This window comes from Neophocaena asiaeorientalis, unplaced genomic scaffold, assembly GCF_003031525.2.
Source record: "Neophocaena asiaeorientalis asiaeorientalis breed wild unplaced genomic scaffold, Neophocaena_asiaeorientalis_V1.1 scaffold889, whole genome shotgun sequence".
In the NCBI taxonomy this organism is placed as follows: Eukaryota; Metazoa; Chordata; class Mammalia; order Artiodactyla; family Phocoenidae; genus Neophocaena; species Neophocaena asiaeorientalis.
The window spans coordinates 1,226,403-1,238,998 of record NW_020171798.1 but is presented as its reverse complement, the minus strand read 5'-3'; the positions used below and the strand labels follow the sequence as shown (position 1 = coordinate 1,238,998).

The following is a 12,596-nucleotide window of genomic DNA, read 5'->3' as shown; positions in this document are numbered from 1 at the left end:
TGCAGGCTCACTGCTCACGTACAGACCCTCCCCATCTCTTGCCTGGCCGCCTGGAATTACCTTCTTCCTGCTCTCTTTGCCTCTAGTCTCTTTTCTATGTTCATCAATCATCCACAGTGCTGTTCCAGATTCCATTCTAAACACAGGTATGATTATTCCTCTCCTTGAAATCTGCAATGGCTCCCTAGTGCCCACAAGATAAAAAAGGCCCAAGGGCCTCGGCAGGACACATCAGGGCTTTCACTGTCGGACTCGATCCCATGTTTATATCATCATCCGCTATCAGTGCAGGCCACACAGCTGCTCTAACTACAATGGACCACACGCCCAGTCCTATAACTTTGGACTTAATCGTCCCAACACTGGGTACTTTTCAGAGCCCATCTTCAGATACACAATGCCCATCTTCTTATATATAATCCAGTTATATTACCTTTTCTCCAATTGATTTTATAGAATAATTCCTACAAGATTATGATCTATTTTCTGTTTTCTCCTCTGGACTTGCACCAAAGTTTAAAAGGCTCACGGCTAAGAAATAACAGAAGACTAGAAGGGCACCTAAATTTAGATGCCTCAGCACTGATGGTCCCATCACCTAAAGGGCCAGCCTCATTCACGCCAGCAAGACTATCCGGGGACACAATTTCTGATGATGGGACTCACTGCGTGGTCCTCTAGGTGCAGTGACGATTTCCGTGGAATAGACGAATCAAAGGGCATATCAGTTGGATGATGTAAAGATAATATCTGTGTACGCTTTTGCTTTTCTTTAGAAGCATGTTATTCTTCAGTCAAAGACAGCACCTAACTGAGTTTACATGGACAATTCTGAACGTGCTTTATTAAATTGAATACCTCTTGTTAGCAAAAATCATCATGAATAAAAAGCAAATTATTAAAAAAAAAAGCAAATTATTTTTTTGGTATTTAAATTACAATACTGGTATTGGTAAAGATAAGAAAAATTCTATTCTATTTCACTAATGTACATAAAGCCTTTAACAGACCTTTCTCAATTTATCTCTGAAGTACATTTAGACCTTAAACATTTTTTAAAAAGGAGCAAGTTCAGTCCTGAGCATTAGATCGACTCACGCAGGAGATGATTTTCACAACTCAAATGACTGCTCCTGATACATTAATGCCTATCACAGAAAAGAAGGCCTAAAAAATTCAAGAAAAACGTAAAAGTATTATGAAAACTGCTTCAGACTCAATGTACTTTGTGTTGTGGAACCATTTACCTCTGCTTCCAAATGTGTGATCCACGTGGGCTTTGAAACCAGGGCCTCAGCTGCAGTAACAATGGGGTAGGATCAAATGAGCCAGCTGGTCCAGGGTAGAATGCTGTCGTCATTAATGATTTTTTAAAACTAAGTTTTTAGCCTAGAAGAACTTCTTAACAATTGTGTGTGTGTTCGTGGGTAAAGAAACAAATAAACAGGAACCCCTCACGCCAAGGATCGGATAAAAGGTCAAATGATTTTCTAGTCTAACCAAGTCACGAGATGATTCTTTTTGTTGCCTCCCTTTTTTAAAGACCCGTGCTGGCAGACCGTCTTTCTGCAACTTGAAAGGAACAACTGATTGAAAATAGCAATTTATTTCTTATTTAAAGTTGAAGAGGTAGGGCCAAACTCTCATCCTATATAGGCCTGTGGGAGTTCTCAGCGGGCTTCTCATCCTATGCCATCTGGTAATAATAGCTCACCCATCCTTGTTTATTTTAGGAACTCTCCCAACGAGTTGGGGTTCACGGCATCAGTGTACTCAGATCAAGGTACTGCAAGGAGGGTACGCCGTGGCCGATAGAGCACATTACTGAAGAAGTTCGTTTATGGCCGTGTGACTACAAAATGGTAAGTCAGACGAACGTCTTAGATGTCATTCAGCATCTTGGGCTGCGACGACCTTCTAGTGATGATATTTAAATAGAAAAACCTTTGCAGACTGTTAACCTATCGTTACAGAGACTCAGTGGCACGGCACTGCGACTTACTTAGCAGTGTGGCTTGCATCTATAAAACAGAAGTAGCACCACTGCCCTTTTTTTTTATTATTCGTTTGTGTTTCTAGAAAGGTGTGACCTTATCTGTAGGGTTCTGTTCATTTATGCCCATCTACAAAGGATTCAGTTATGTTCTTTTAGCTCACTACGCTGAGGAAATTGAAAACGGCTGCTTCAAAATTAAACATGTTAACGAAATTAGTGAGCAGGACTTCATCATCCTTCTTCTTTCGGAGAGAATGCAAACGTGTTTAAGGAAATAGGGCCTCAGATTTTCAGAAGAGAAAACCCTGGGCAAGGGAATTACTAAGAGTTTTCCTTTCCTCTTTCCCACGTGTATTCTGCCAGTTTCCCTGGTTTTCTTGGGCAGAGCTAGTTAAGGGCAAAGTGACACATTAGCGTCAGCAGCCAGAAAACATCAACTTACATCAGAGGCTGGTGATTCGAGTACGATGCCGAATCCTAGGATGTGGTCCTCCCTGGGGGAGGCGTGCTCGGCCGAGGGGAGGCTGGGATTCTCGGGGGCCGCCGTCGCCTTCTCGGCTTCTAACGCGCTGGGCTTCTGTTTCACAGTGAGAGGTTCCACAGTCTTCAGGGGCACTTTTTTCTTTTTATTTCTCTTGCGTGAGACGGCAGTTCGCTGGGAGCAGATAAGGGAAATTGGGGGTTGTTGTCTGTTCTGGGTTCCAACTGTGAAAAACAAACAAAAATACGGTACAGGCACTTGTCTCTAACTCAGGAGAGTATGTACTTGCTTCATAAACTGAGGCTGAAGTGGGTTCAGTCAAGGACGAGGCGCACTGAAATCAACCTCATGCTGGACCTGAAGATAACCAAATGCAGCCTTAAAGGTCTACAGGCAGAAAAGCCCAAGAGAATACTCTGCTCCAAATGCTGGTGGGTAATCGACAGGAGGAAAGGATGATGAGCTCTGAAAAAACACTGAAGCATGACTTTACGCATCCCGTGACACTCTCGTATAACTGAGAACTCCGGAAATTAAACTGCGGTGTGGATGTTCATGCTTTCTGGCAAGCCAGTCTCAGGAATATTCCAGTTGTCACTTGAGGTTAAGCTGATCAGTGGCCAGCAGCCTACAGGTGCCAAAGCTGACAAAGGCTGAGCAAGGACGGTCACTGGGGCAAAGCTGATCAAAAGCGTCATTCAGGAATGACCCGTAAGCATGTGGGCCAGGCCTGCCGGTCAACTTCAGGTCCAGTTACTCCGGCCTCACACACCAATGCTGTTCCACACATCAGCTATCTCCATACGCTACTCTCCTGGGTTCCGACCAGGCTGCTCCTCTCTGCCTCAGTTTCATGTAGGTGAAAAAGAGGAAGGCTATAATTCTGTACAAGGAGAGCAAATCAGTAAGACCCAGAAACAGTCTGAGTTCCAAAGACGAAAAGCACCCATCAAGAAGTGGGTGCCGATGCTGCCTATGTACTTAAGGGGACCAAGGATGCTAATTACAGTTCTCATTGGTGCCCTTCAAGAAGTAACGTTTATTAACCATTTAAAAATACTCTGGGGGCTTCCCTGGTGGTACAGTGGTTAGGAATCCACCTGCCAATGCAGGGGACACAGGTTCGAGCCCTGGTCTGGGAAGATCCCCCATGCCACGGAGCAACTAAGCCCGTGTGCCACAACTACTGAGCCTGCGCTCTAGAGCCCGCGAGCCACAACTACTAAAGCCCGAGTGCTGCAACTACTGAAGCCCTCGAGCTGCAGGGCCTGCGTGCCGCAACTACTGAAGCCTGCGCACCTAGACCCCATGCTCCGCAACAAGAGAAGCCACCGCAATGAGAAGCACGCGCACCGCAACGAAGAGTAGCCCCCGCTTGCCGCAACTAGAGAAAGCCCGCGCGCAGCAACGAAGACCCAACGCAGCCAAATACACAAATAAATAAAAATACTCTGATGCAAAGTTTTGTAGGAAAATACGGCATTACTACTTAAATCTTCATGTGTTAATATGGTTTGATAAATACAACCACAGGACATAGCTGCTTTTTTTTTTTTTTTTTTTTACAGAAGTACACCTCTAAAAATAAGACAAATGAAAATCTAAAGATCTTTACATGCACATCATATGGATCATTTCCTATCAGGTTGTAAATAAAGAATATTTGTACTCTGAACTTGATATCTGCATCTCTAGGCTGGACAGAAATTTATAAATAAGTATTAGAAACAAACTACTTGCACTGTCAAATGAGCAGAGAAGTTTTTTGACCGCCCATGCAGTAATTAGTCTAGCTTACCGGTTCTCGACCTCGGCTACACATTAGAATCACCCTGGAGCTTTAAAAAAAAAAAAAAAAAAAGCCAGTGCCTCACCCCAGATTAATTTGAATTGGAATTTCCAGGGGTGATGCCTGGGCATCAGGATTTTTTTAAAGCTCCTCAAGTGATCCTACTATGCAAGCCGGACAGGAACTTTTCTCTGTTTGGTCCAGATTTTCACCCGAGGCGGCTGGGTCTCCATCCCGAAAGTCACATGGACAACCGAAGCAATTATCTACGGTCTAGGACTCCAGCCTCACTTTCCAAAATTAAAAGCAAAATGATTTAAGTTTAAAGAACACAGGTACTGTCTAAGTTTTTCTCCTCCTTCCACAAGTCTGGACAGAGCGAGCCGTAGTCTTTTGTATCCAGATCTTATCGCTTGATCTTAATCCTGGCTTTCTCCCTGAAGTAAAGGTGAAACTTTCTAAATAGAATTTGAATCTACGTTTTATAGGCAATAAACCTTAAGTAAATCTACGCACTCAACACAAATTCTTAAGTTTAAGGAAAGGAGAGTAATTTATTCAGTTTATCCTTTGGGTTCTCCTACAGCTTTGGAGTCGCTTACCACCCTAACCTGCAGAGGTTCAGAAAAGAAAACAGGGTGACATAGCGGCATTTACTTAATAGATCCTAAAAAGGCTTCAGTCAAGAATTTAAAGGGTTGCAATTTGTAGTTTGCCATTTCAGGAGTAAGGAGCTTAAGTAACAAAATAAATCATTACAGTTTCCTACGCACATTTTCTTAAGTGCTAACAAATTCTTCCATTGAGGAAAGAATCTGTACCGGATGAAGTAACCTTTCTTTCTGAGCTCCTCATTTAGCAGATGTTAGCCTTTACCAGGTTAATAAGAACACAGCTTATCCTGGTGGAACAAGGTGAGTTAAATGCTTACTGGCCTGACCAAAATGCTTATTTTTTTTTCCCTTGGGATAAGACCAAATCCAGCACATGAAATTAGATGTCGTTTCTCAGAAAGCCTTTTGCCCATTTTACTTTCACGTGATCTTGGGTGACTGATATGTTTTACTATGAAGCTTTTTACATCAAACCACATCATTGAATATTAAAATTTTACTAGAATTCACTAAACGGCACCAAGTACGATTTCTGAACAGTGACCTTTCTGAATACCTTTACAGAGAAAAGGGGGTTAGGGGTGATAGTCATAAAAGACAGTGCTAGCTTCCTGCTCAAGGAGCAGCTTTCCCTGACAAGGGGGAGGGCTTAATAAAATGATTTGTTACTTTCTGTGCCTGTCACAAAAATGTCCTTTTTTTCTCCCCTAATCGTGGAGACTAGAAAACACACCCACTATAATAAGGACCTAGACTTCTAGACCTCTATGAAATGCTACAGGTCTTCATAACAACACTAACGAAATAGCTGAGGCTCGGATCATGCCTTACAGAGTTCATTTCCATCTACTATCTCATTCCATTTTCACAACAACCCTGTGAGTTAGATATTAATACTCCAGTTACAGATGTTAGATATTAATACTCCAGTTACAGAAGTTAAACAAGCTAGGACAGGAGAAACTGGGACTCTGACCCCAAACTGCAAGTTCACTGCTCTTCTGTTCTTCAACTTGTCCAACAGGGGCGAGAACAAAGAAAGCGTCGTGTAAATAAAAAGACAAAACAGGAGGTGTCTCTGAGCTTCTCTGACCTGAATGTTAAGGAGAAAAGCCACAAGCAGGGCCCGAGGGCCAACGTTTCTTGTCAGCTGATGCTCTGGAATCTTCACCAGCGGAGCCCGTGCTTCCCAAGGGCTCCTTCGTGTGCACAAAAATGCGTGGCTCCCCACCTGTCACACGGAGCCCAGTGCAGGGGGCGCGCACGCGCGCGTGTGTGTGTGGGAACTTGTGCAGGAGTGGGAGTGTGTGAGACGCCCGCCGCCCCCAAACTGAGCCCCTCGGGAGGGAAGCTGAGCCGTTCTCACCTCCTTCCCTGACGTGAACCTCCTTGTTGATTCCCATTAGGAAAATGAGCCCGGGCAGCTCTGCCCACTTTCGGGTATAATTGTTTCAAAGTTTAATTAGCTGACATTTGTGAAGTGTGGGGAGTCGGGCTGAAGTATCCGGAGCCCGTGTACCGGCCATAAAGCATTTGTTAGAGTCGCTAATGGGAAGATGGGTTGTAGAAAAAGTGGAGAAAATGGCTAATTGAAGAAGCATGTCATCCAGTATACTCCAGTAAAAATGTTTTTTAAAAAAACTACGAAAAAGAAAGATAGCAAGGAGGGAAGCAGACAGTAATCAAAGCACCATGAACATCCTGACTGGAGATGTCACGTATGCATTCAGAACCCGAGGCCTCCATCCGAGGCCTGATCTCCGTACCTGCCTGGACCTGCATCAGTTTCCGCATGGCCTTGAGCTCCTGGAGAATGGCCTGCAACGTCGACTGGCAGCTACAAGTACAGCAGTTTGATCCAACGGACGAGTTCACCACTGGAAGTTCTCCTGAGCACGAAAGAAAAGAATGACGGGCGCCAAGCAACAGCAAGATTATACACAGCCAAAAAAAAAAAAACGGAAGGGACCGTGACAGGCTTCTGAAACCTGTGCAGTTAACTATGAAACCGTGCCTGAGGAAAATGCACCCAGTAATTTGGACAGCCTAAGTTTTGGGGTCTGACTTCGTCTAATTATCCAGGCTTCTCTACTGTCAGGTGCGCGCCGTGTCTCGGGTGGCAGAGCCTGCGTGAACGGACACACACAATTCACTGTCACAGCAGGCCTCCCTCCTGACACCCCGGTTCATCTCAGATAACAATTCCAGAAAGATTCACTAGAAACACGTCCGTGCTATTGCACAGAAAGCTAGCTCTGAGAACAGTGTGACCAAAGAAACCAAAACCCAACCAAAGCCTGGTAGTTGGATATGTCCTGAGGGTTCATGCTAAGAATTAAATGTGTCTGTTTAAAAAATAGTTTTATCGTTAATCATGTTATTCCAAAAATTAAGATCGGTCAACACATTAAACTTCCACTCTGGGTGTGGTATGTCTGGGATGGAGAAAGCGGGGGCAGGAGGGTCTGGGAGGATCCACTTGAACTTGAGGGTTTAGAGGGTGCTGGGGTGTTAGATTTTCTCCAGCTACATAAAGGAGATCCTTCTACATCCTTTTTCCATTCCCATTTCTTTAATTTCACTTTAGTCTCTCTTCCACTGTTTAAATTTAGTATCTTTTCCTTCATGAAACTATCCTGTTTCCCTTACATGTAAACAAATATCTTCCTATTATCCCTGTAATAAAACGGGACATTTGGAAAAACACGCTTTCAGCGCAGTTCTCCCAGTCTCAGCATCCAACCCTGCTACCTTTAAGTGGATTAGGATAAGAGAGACTGCTATCACTTTGGTTTTTTCACAGGTGGAAGAGGGAAGTTCTAAGGTTTTGGTCCAGTGATATCTTTTAGTATACATTAAATGTAATTTACATCCTGCAATATGCATTATTTGTGGATATACTTAATCTTTGGAACAGCATAATTATTTACGTTCTGAGTTGTAGCACGTTGAGATGTTACAACTTTAGAAGTGCAGATAATTCCAACGAGACACCAAATGCATTCCTATCGAAAATATGCAAGCAATCAACACAAAAAGATCTATTTTTAAATGAATATGGGGGAATTCATGTTTTCAACTTTTACCATTACTAATATTTTCCAAAGTAAATCCACTATCCTTGTTGTATCCTGGAAAACAGAACACTGTTCACCCAACGCTCATTGATGCGGGGCTTACTAACTTCACACATACCTAAGGCTATTTTAGTTCTCTCATCATTTCTCCCATGGCAGTAGAGTTAGGCGGACGTTGTAGAATGTTCCTGGTCACTATTCCAAGTCTATCTTTATCACTTTTAGAGGACAAAACCAACCCTTTTCAGCTTGTTATAAATCATTTTCTAATTTTAAAGAGAACTGCCCTTTCATTTTTATGAAGGAGCCTTAAAAGAGCCATCTCCTTCTAACCTGGAAGCATGCCAGCATGTGAATCCGATATTGGCTTATGTAAAATTAAGAGAGAGAGAAGACACCCATACATCTCTTGGAGGTCCCTCCCTGTCTCATCGGCAGTGGCTCAGAATGGCTCTTCATACCTCTGAACTGGTTCTTGCAAATTGTGTTTAAAAAGAAAAATAAAATCACAGTAGTTCTCTTTTTCTTGATGGATGATGTATGGGGGAAAAAAAAAATCCTTAACTTTTCAAGGAAACTGAAAACGCATTCTTCCTTTCTTCTTGTTCTCTGTGTGAAAACTACAGTTCTACACATCTGTACATAATTTATAGAACGAGTAACATCTCATGTCACTGGAGGGAAAAATTAACGTGAATGGAGAAATCATCAAGTTTTTCCTTACGCTTTGAAAAAGAATTTGCCATTTGATTTTTTTTCTTAACAATTAGGAATTTAAAATAGATAACTAATAAGAACCTACTGTCTAGCATAGGGAACTCTACTCAATACTCTGTGGTGACCTATATGGGAAAAGAAACTAAAACAGAGTGGATATATATGTATGTGTATAGCCGATTCGCTTTGCTGTACACCTGAAACTAACACAACATGATAAATCACCTAGACTCCAATAAAAGTTACTAAAAAAAATTAGGAATTTAAATTAAGGAAATTTTACTTTAAAGGAATACTTTTCAACCTGAATGAAGCAGGTTGTAAAATATGGCTCAACAGGTTCAGTAGCTTGAATGTGAGGTTGAAGTGAAGGTGTCACCTGGGGGCGGGGTCATCAGTCCTGCCTTTATCTGACTCTTCCGATAATGAAGAAAGCACAAGACTAGGCCAGGGGACGTATTAATACACCGCGTGACCAGGAACCTTCTTTTAATGACAGAGCGGGAGGAGCTCTTTCTGCCCTAACTGTTCAGTCTTTTGTGACAATAGTATCGTTATCTCTGCAAATGATGGCTTTAAACCTCTTAAAGGGCTAAAATCTCTACCAAGAAACTACCCCTTCTAATGGAGAACCCCCAGGTTTTCCTGCGTCTCAATTCTGGTTTTTGATGCTCTTCAACGTTTTCCTTTATGTCTTCCCGGTCTTTTAAGATAACTCAGCTAAGGCGGGTGGGTGATTAAGGGAGGGTTTAATATGTTGAACTCAAAGAACACGCTGAATATTTAGACAGAAAACACGTTGGGGCAACGGCCCCGAAAGCGTTGTGAGCATCTGATGACAGCCATACCATTGGAGCTCCCGGCGGCGTGGGACTGGCTCTGGAAGGTTCTGGAGCGGGTGCCATACTGCCCTGAGAACTGCCCACTCTGGGGTGGTAGCTCGTTCCACGCACCCCGGGAAGACGGGTGTAGGCTCGGTGGGGCCTCCACAGAGTTCAAACGCGGAGGCCACATCGAATCCAGATCCTGGGGTTCTTCTTTCAACTTCTCCCCCTCCTTGCCCACACGCTGGTAGATCCTCCCAGCGCTGTCATTCAGTAATCTTCTCATTCCTGTAATTTGTTTTTTAATTTCCATGCTTTCGTCTCCTAATGGAAATGGGGCCAGAGATATCACTGTAAATTAGCGAAAGAAAAAATAATCCACCACCAAACCAAACCAAAACAAAACAGATAAAAGGCCACCCCTTCTTCCTTCTTTGGAAATGCGAATGATTACTGACTCCAGAGGCAAGCCTCTCTTTCAAGAATCGTCCTTCCTCAGAGGATTTTTTTTTTCTTTTTTGAACCAAAGTATCTGTATGGCACTGAGGGTACTTAATAAATATTACTTAAACATGATTCAAATTATACAGCTATAAAGTATTTTCTATAAATAATAACATTAGAGGATGCCTAGATGTATTAGGAGCTATTTCAAACATACTATCCTCTTAAATTGTCATCAGCCAGTATCTTTACAAAGGTTAAGAGAAGTCGGTTTTTTTGTGTTTTTTTTTTCCTCTAATCTGGGTGTTAAAATAAAAGTCTAATGCCAGGGTATGTATACACACTCATACAGTCACTCTACTAAATGCCTGCGATTTCAACTACAAGAAAAGGCAAAGGCCCACAGAAAGTATCTATTAGGAAAAACACAGCTCTTGCAGATAAATCTAGCACGTTTAATACAATCACGTTTTAATGAGCTCAGCGTCATAGCAGCCAGGTTTCTCTGTAGCACTAACTGCACAATGAATGTAGGTGTTTTGTGTTGTCTAGTTAGATATTTAGCTCATTAATATATGAAGACATTACTGACTATAAGGCAACTTTTATAGACTGTTTTCAAATAAGTATCTTCAATTTTTAAAATAATAAAAATATTAACGGTCTACCACCTAACATGAGCAAACACAGAAGGGACACAGGTTTCCAAATTTACAATTCTGCTCTGTGTGGGCATGTGCTTGAGAGGAGAAATATTTTAATTTGTAATAGAACTCTTTTCACTTCAAACACCTGCGACAGTGACAATATAGAAACAATCAATCATGTTCCAGATTTTATGAGAATGAATGACCAAAAGCACAATCTAAGTAATGCAGAGTCAGCAGAATTCACAAGTTTCTCAAGATGTCTGGGGAACAGGGTGTGTCTGGAAGAGGTCCCAGAGGAATTCTGAAAGATAAATCTGTATGCCAGTGTGGTTGGTGTTAGTTTCAGCATCCAAAGCTAAACCTTCCTGGCTAGGTTAGCAGCGCAGTTTCGGCAAGAAGGAGCTTCCTTCCTGCAGGGTTTTTGTTCTTGATCTTCTAGATCAAGGACGTTGCACATGCGTCCACCTGCAGCACGCTGATCTTAGCTGGCACTGGCCAGTGGCTGCCACTGCCCTCCCTCCTGGATCCCTGGCGAGAGCTGCACCGGCCAAGCCAGATGAAGACAGGCACACGGCCTGGCTCCTGGGTCAGTGCCTGCTGCTCACGAACCGTGACACATCACAGCAAAAGGGATGCTCTCCTTCCAAAGGCTCCACCTCTGCTGCGGGGACTGAATTCTATGATAAAGTGCTGTCTTGGGCGGGGAAAGAAGTCATGAGGATCCTGGAACTTTCTAAGAGCAAATCTGCTTTGTCATGACCTTAGTTTCACAGCCCTAGAAGTTGTAGCTCTGAAAATTACAAGACTGAAACTACAGTGTGAATTCTGCATACTTGGTCTTTTCATGTGGAAGTCCAGGCTCCTGGGTGGAGAAAAGAAGGCGCAAGCATCAAGGGGGATCCTGGCTGTGGGCTGATGTTTAGAAACACTTCTTCTAAAATCAAAACAAAAAAACAAACCACCACAACAGATCAGGACCCGGGACCGAGGAGGAAGGAAACAGGGGTCTGTGAAGGAGGGCAGCGGAGCTGGCTGACGTCCTGAGAAGACAGCGCGCTGTCCATCTGACTGCGGGGCATCCGAAAGGACGGAACGTAGAAAAGTGCAACAACTGCCCAAGTCAAGGAGAGGAAAGTTGAGAGATGTGGGGAAGGCGGGAAACGGGCTAGTTGCAGGGAGCTTCTTAGAGGACACATGCTGGGTGTCCCCAGGGGACAATGGGTAACTGAACTGTCCTTCCTTTAGCCAGAGAAGTTGGGAGCAGCCCTGACCATACCGCCTGGGGGAAGAGCTCCTGGAACCGGATCACAGGCTGGCTGGCGATGATGTGCTCTGCAGAGAGGGGGAGAGTATCCTCACACAAGCACATTTGGGAGGGATGGAGCAGAGGGCCGGGGGCCGGGGAGACCTGAAGACTAAAGGTGTGGACAACAGAAAAAGCCGAGCTGCCTGCAGGCACTGGGATGGAATGGGTGCGGACTGCAGGCAAGCAGGGGCACTGCAGAGGCTCAGACCACGTACGCCGGTGTGTGGGTCAGGGGACAGGCCGGGGCTGGTGCTCCCCAGACCTGGACTCACTTCCCAACTGCGCTGACTTGCTACTTGATACAAGACAAGCCGCCTGCCGTTCTCTGACTTCAGCTTCCTGAACCGTAAAATGAATTCTTAACCAGACCTTGCTGGGCATAACCTAGCGGGGGACACAGGGCGGTCTAGGAGGGATACAGGTTTTTCCGTTACCAAGATGTTCACAGGGCACCGAATGCCTCTAAAAGTCCTTCTCAGAAAAAGTGGGCTTGGGCTTCCCTGGTGGCACAGTGGTTTAGAGTCCGCCTGCTGATGCAGGGGACACGGGTTCGTGCCCCGGTCCGGGAGGATCCCACATGCCACGGAGCGGCTGGGCCCGTGAGCCATGGCCGCTGAGCCTGCGCGTCCGGAGCCTGTGCTCCACAACGGGAGAGGCCGCAACAGTGAGAGGCCTGCGTACTGCAAAAAAAAAAAAAA

The 12,596-nt window shown here is 44.2% G+C and overlaps 1 protein-coding gene across 3 annotated transcripts in view; it reads right to left on the bottom strand.

The window, feature by feature from the left end:
• The window catches only part of BEND7 (BEN domain containing 7), a 75,161-nt gene that overhangs the window by 43,479 nt on the left and 19,086 nt on the right, over positions 1-12,596 (bottom strand). For all 3 annotated transcript variants that reach the window (XM_024739626.1, XM_024739701.1, XM_024739774.1), the window contains exons 2-4: positions 9,523-9,822; positions 6,647-6,769; positions 2,439-2,701 (exon numbers count right to left, since the gene is read on the bottom strand). In XM_024739626.1, the coding sequence (XP_024595394.1) occupies positions 2,439-2,701; positions 6,647-6,769; positions 9,523-9,811 (675 nt within the window). In that variant the 5' untranslated portion in view covers positions 9,812-9,822. The remainder of the gene's footprint in view (positions 1-2,438; positions 2,702-6,646; positions 6,770-9,522; positions 9,823-12,596) is intronic.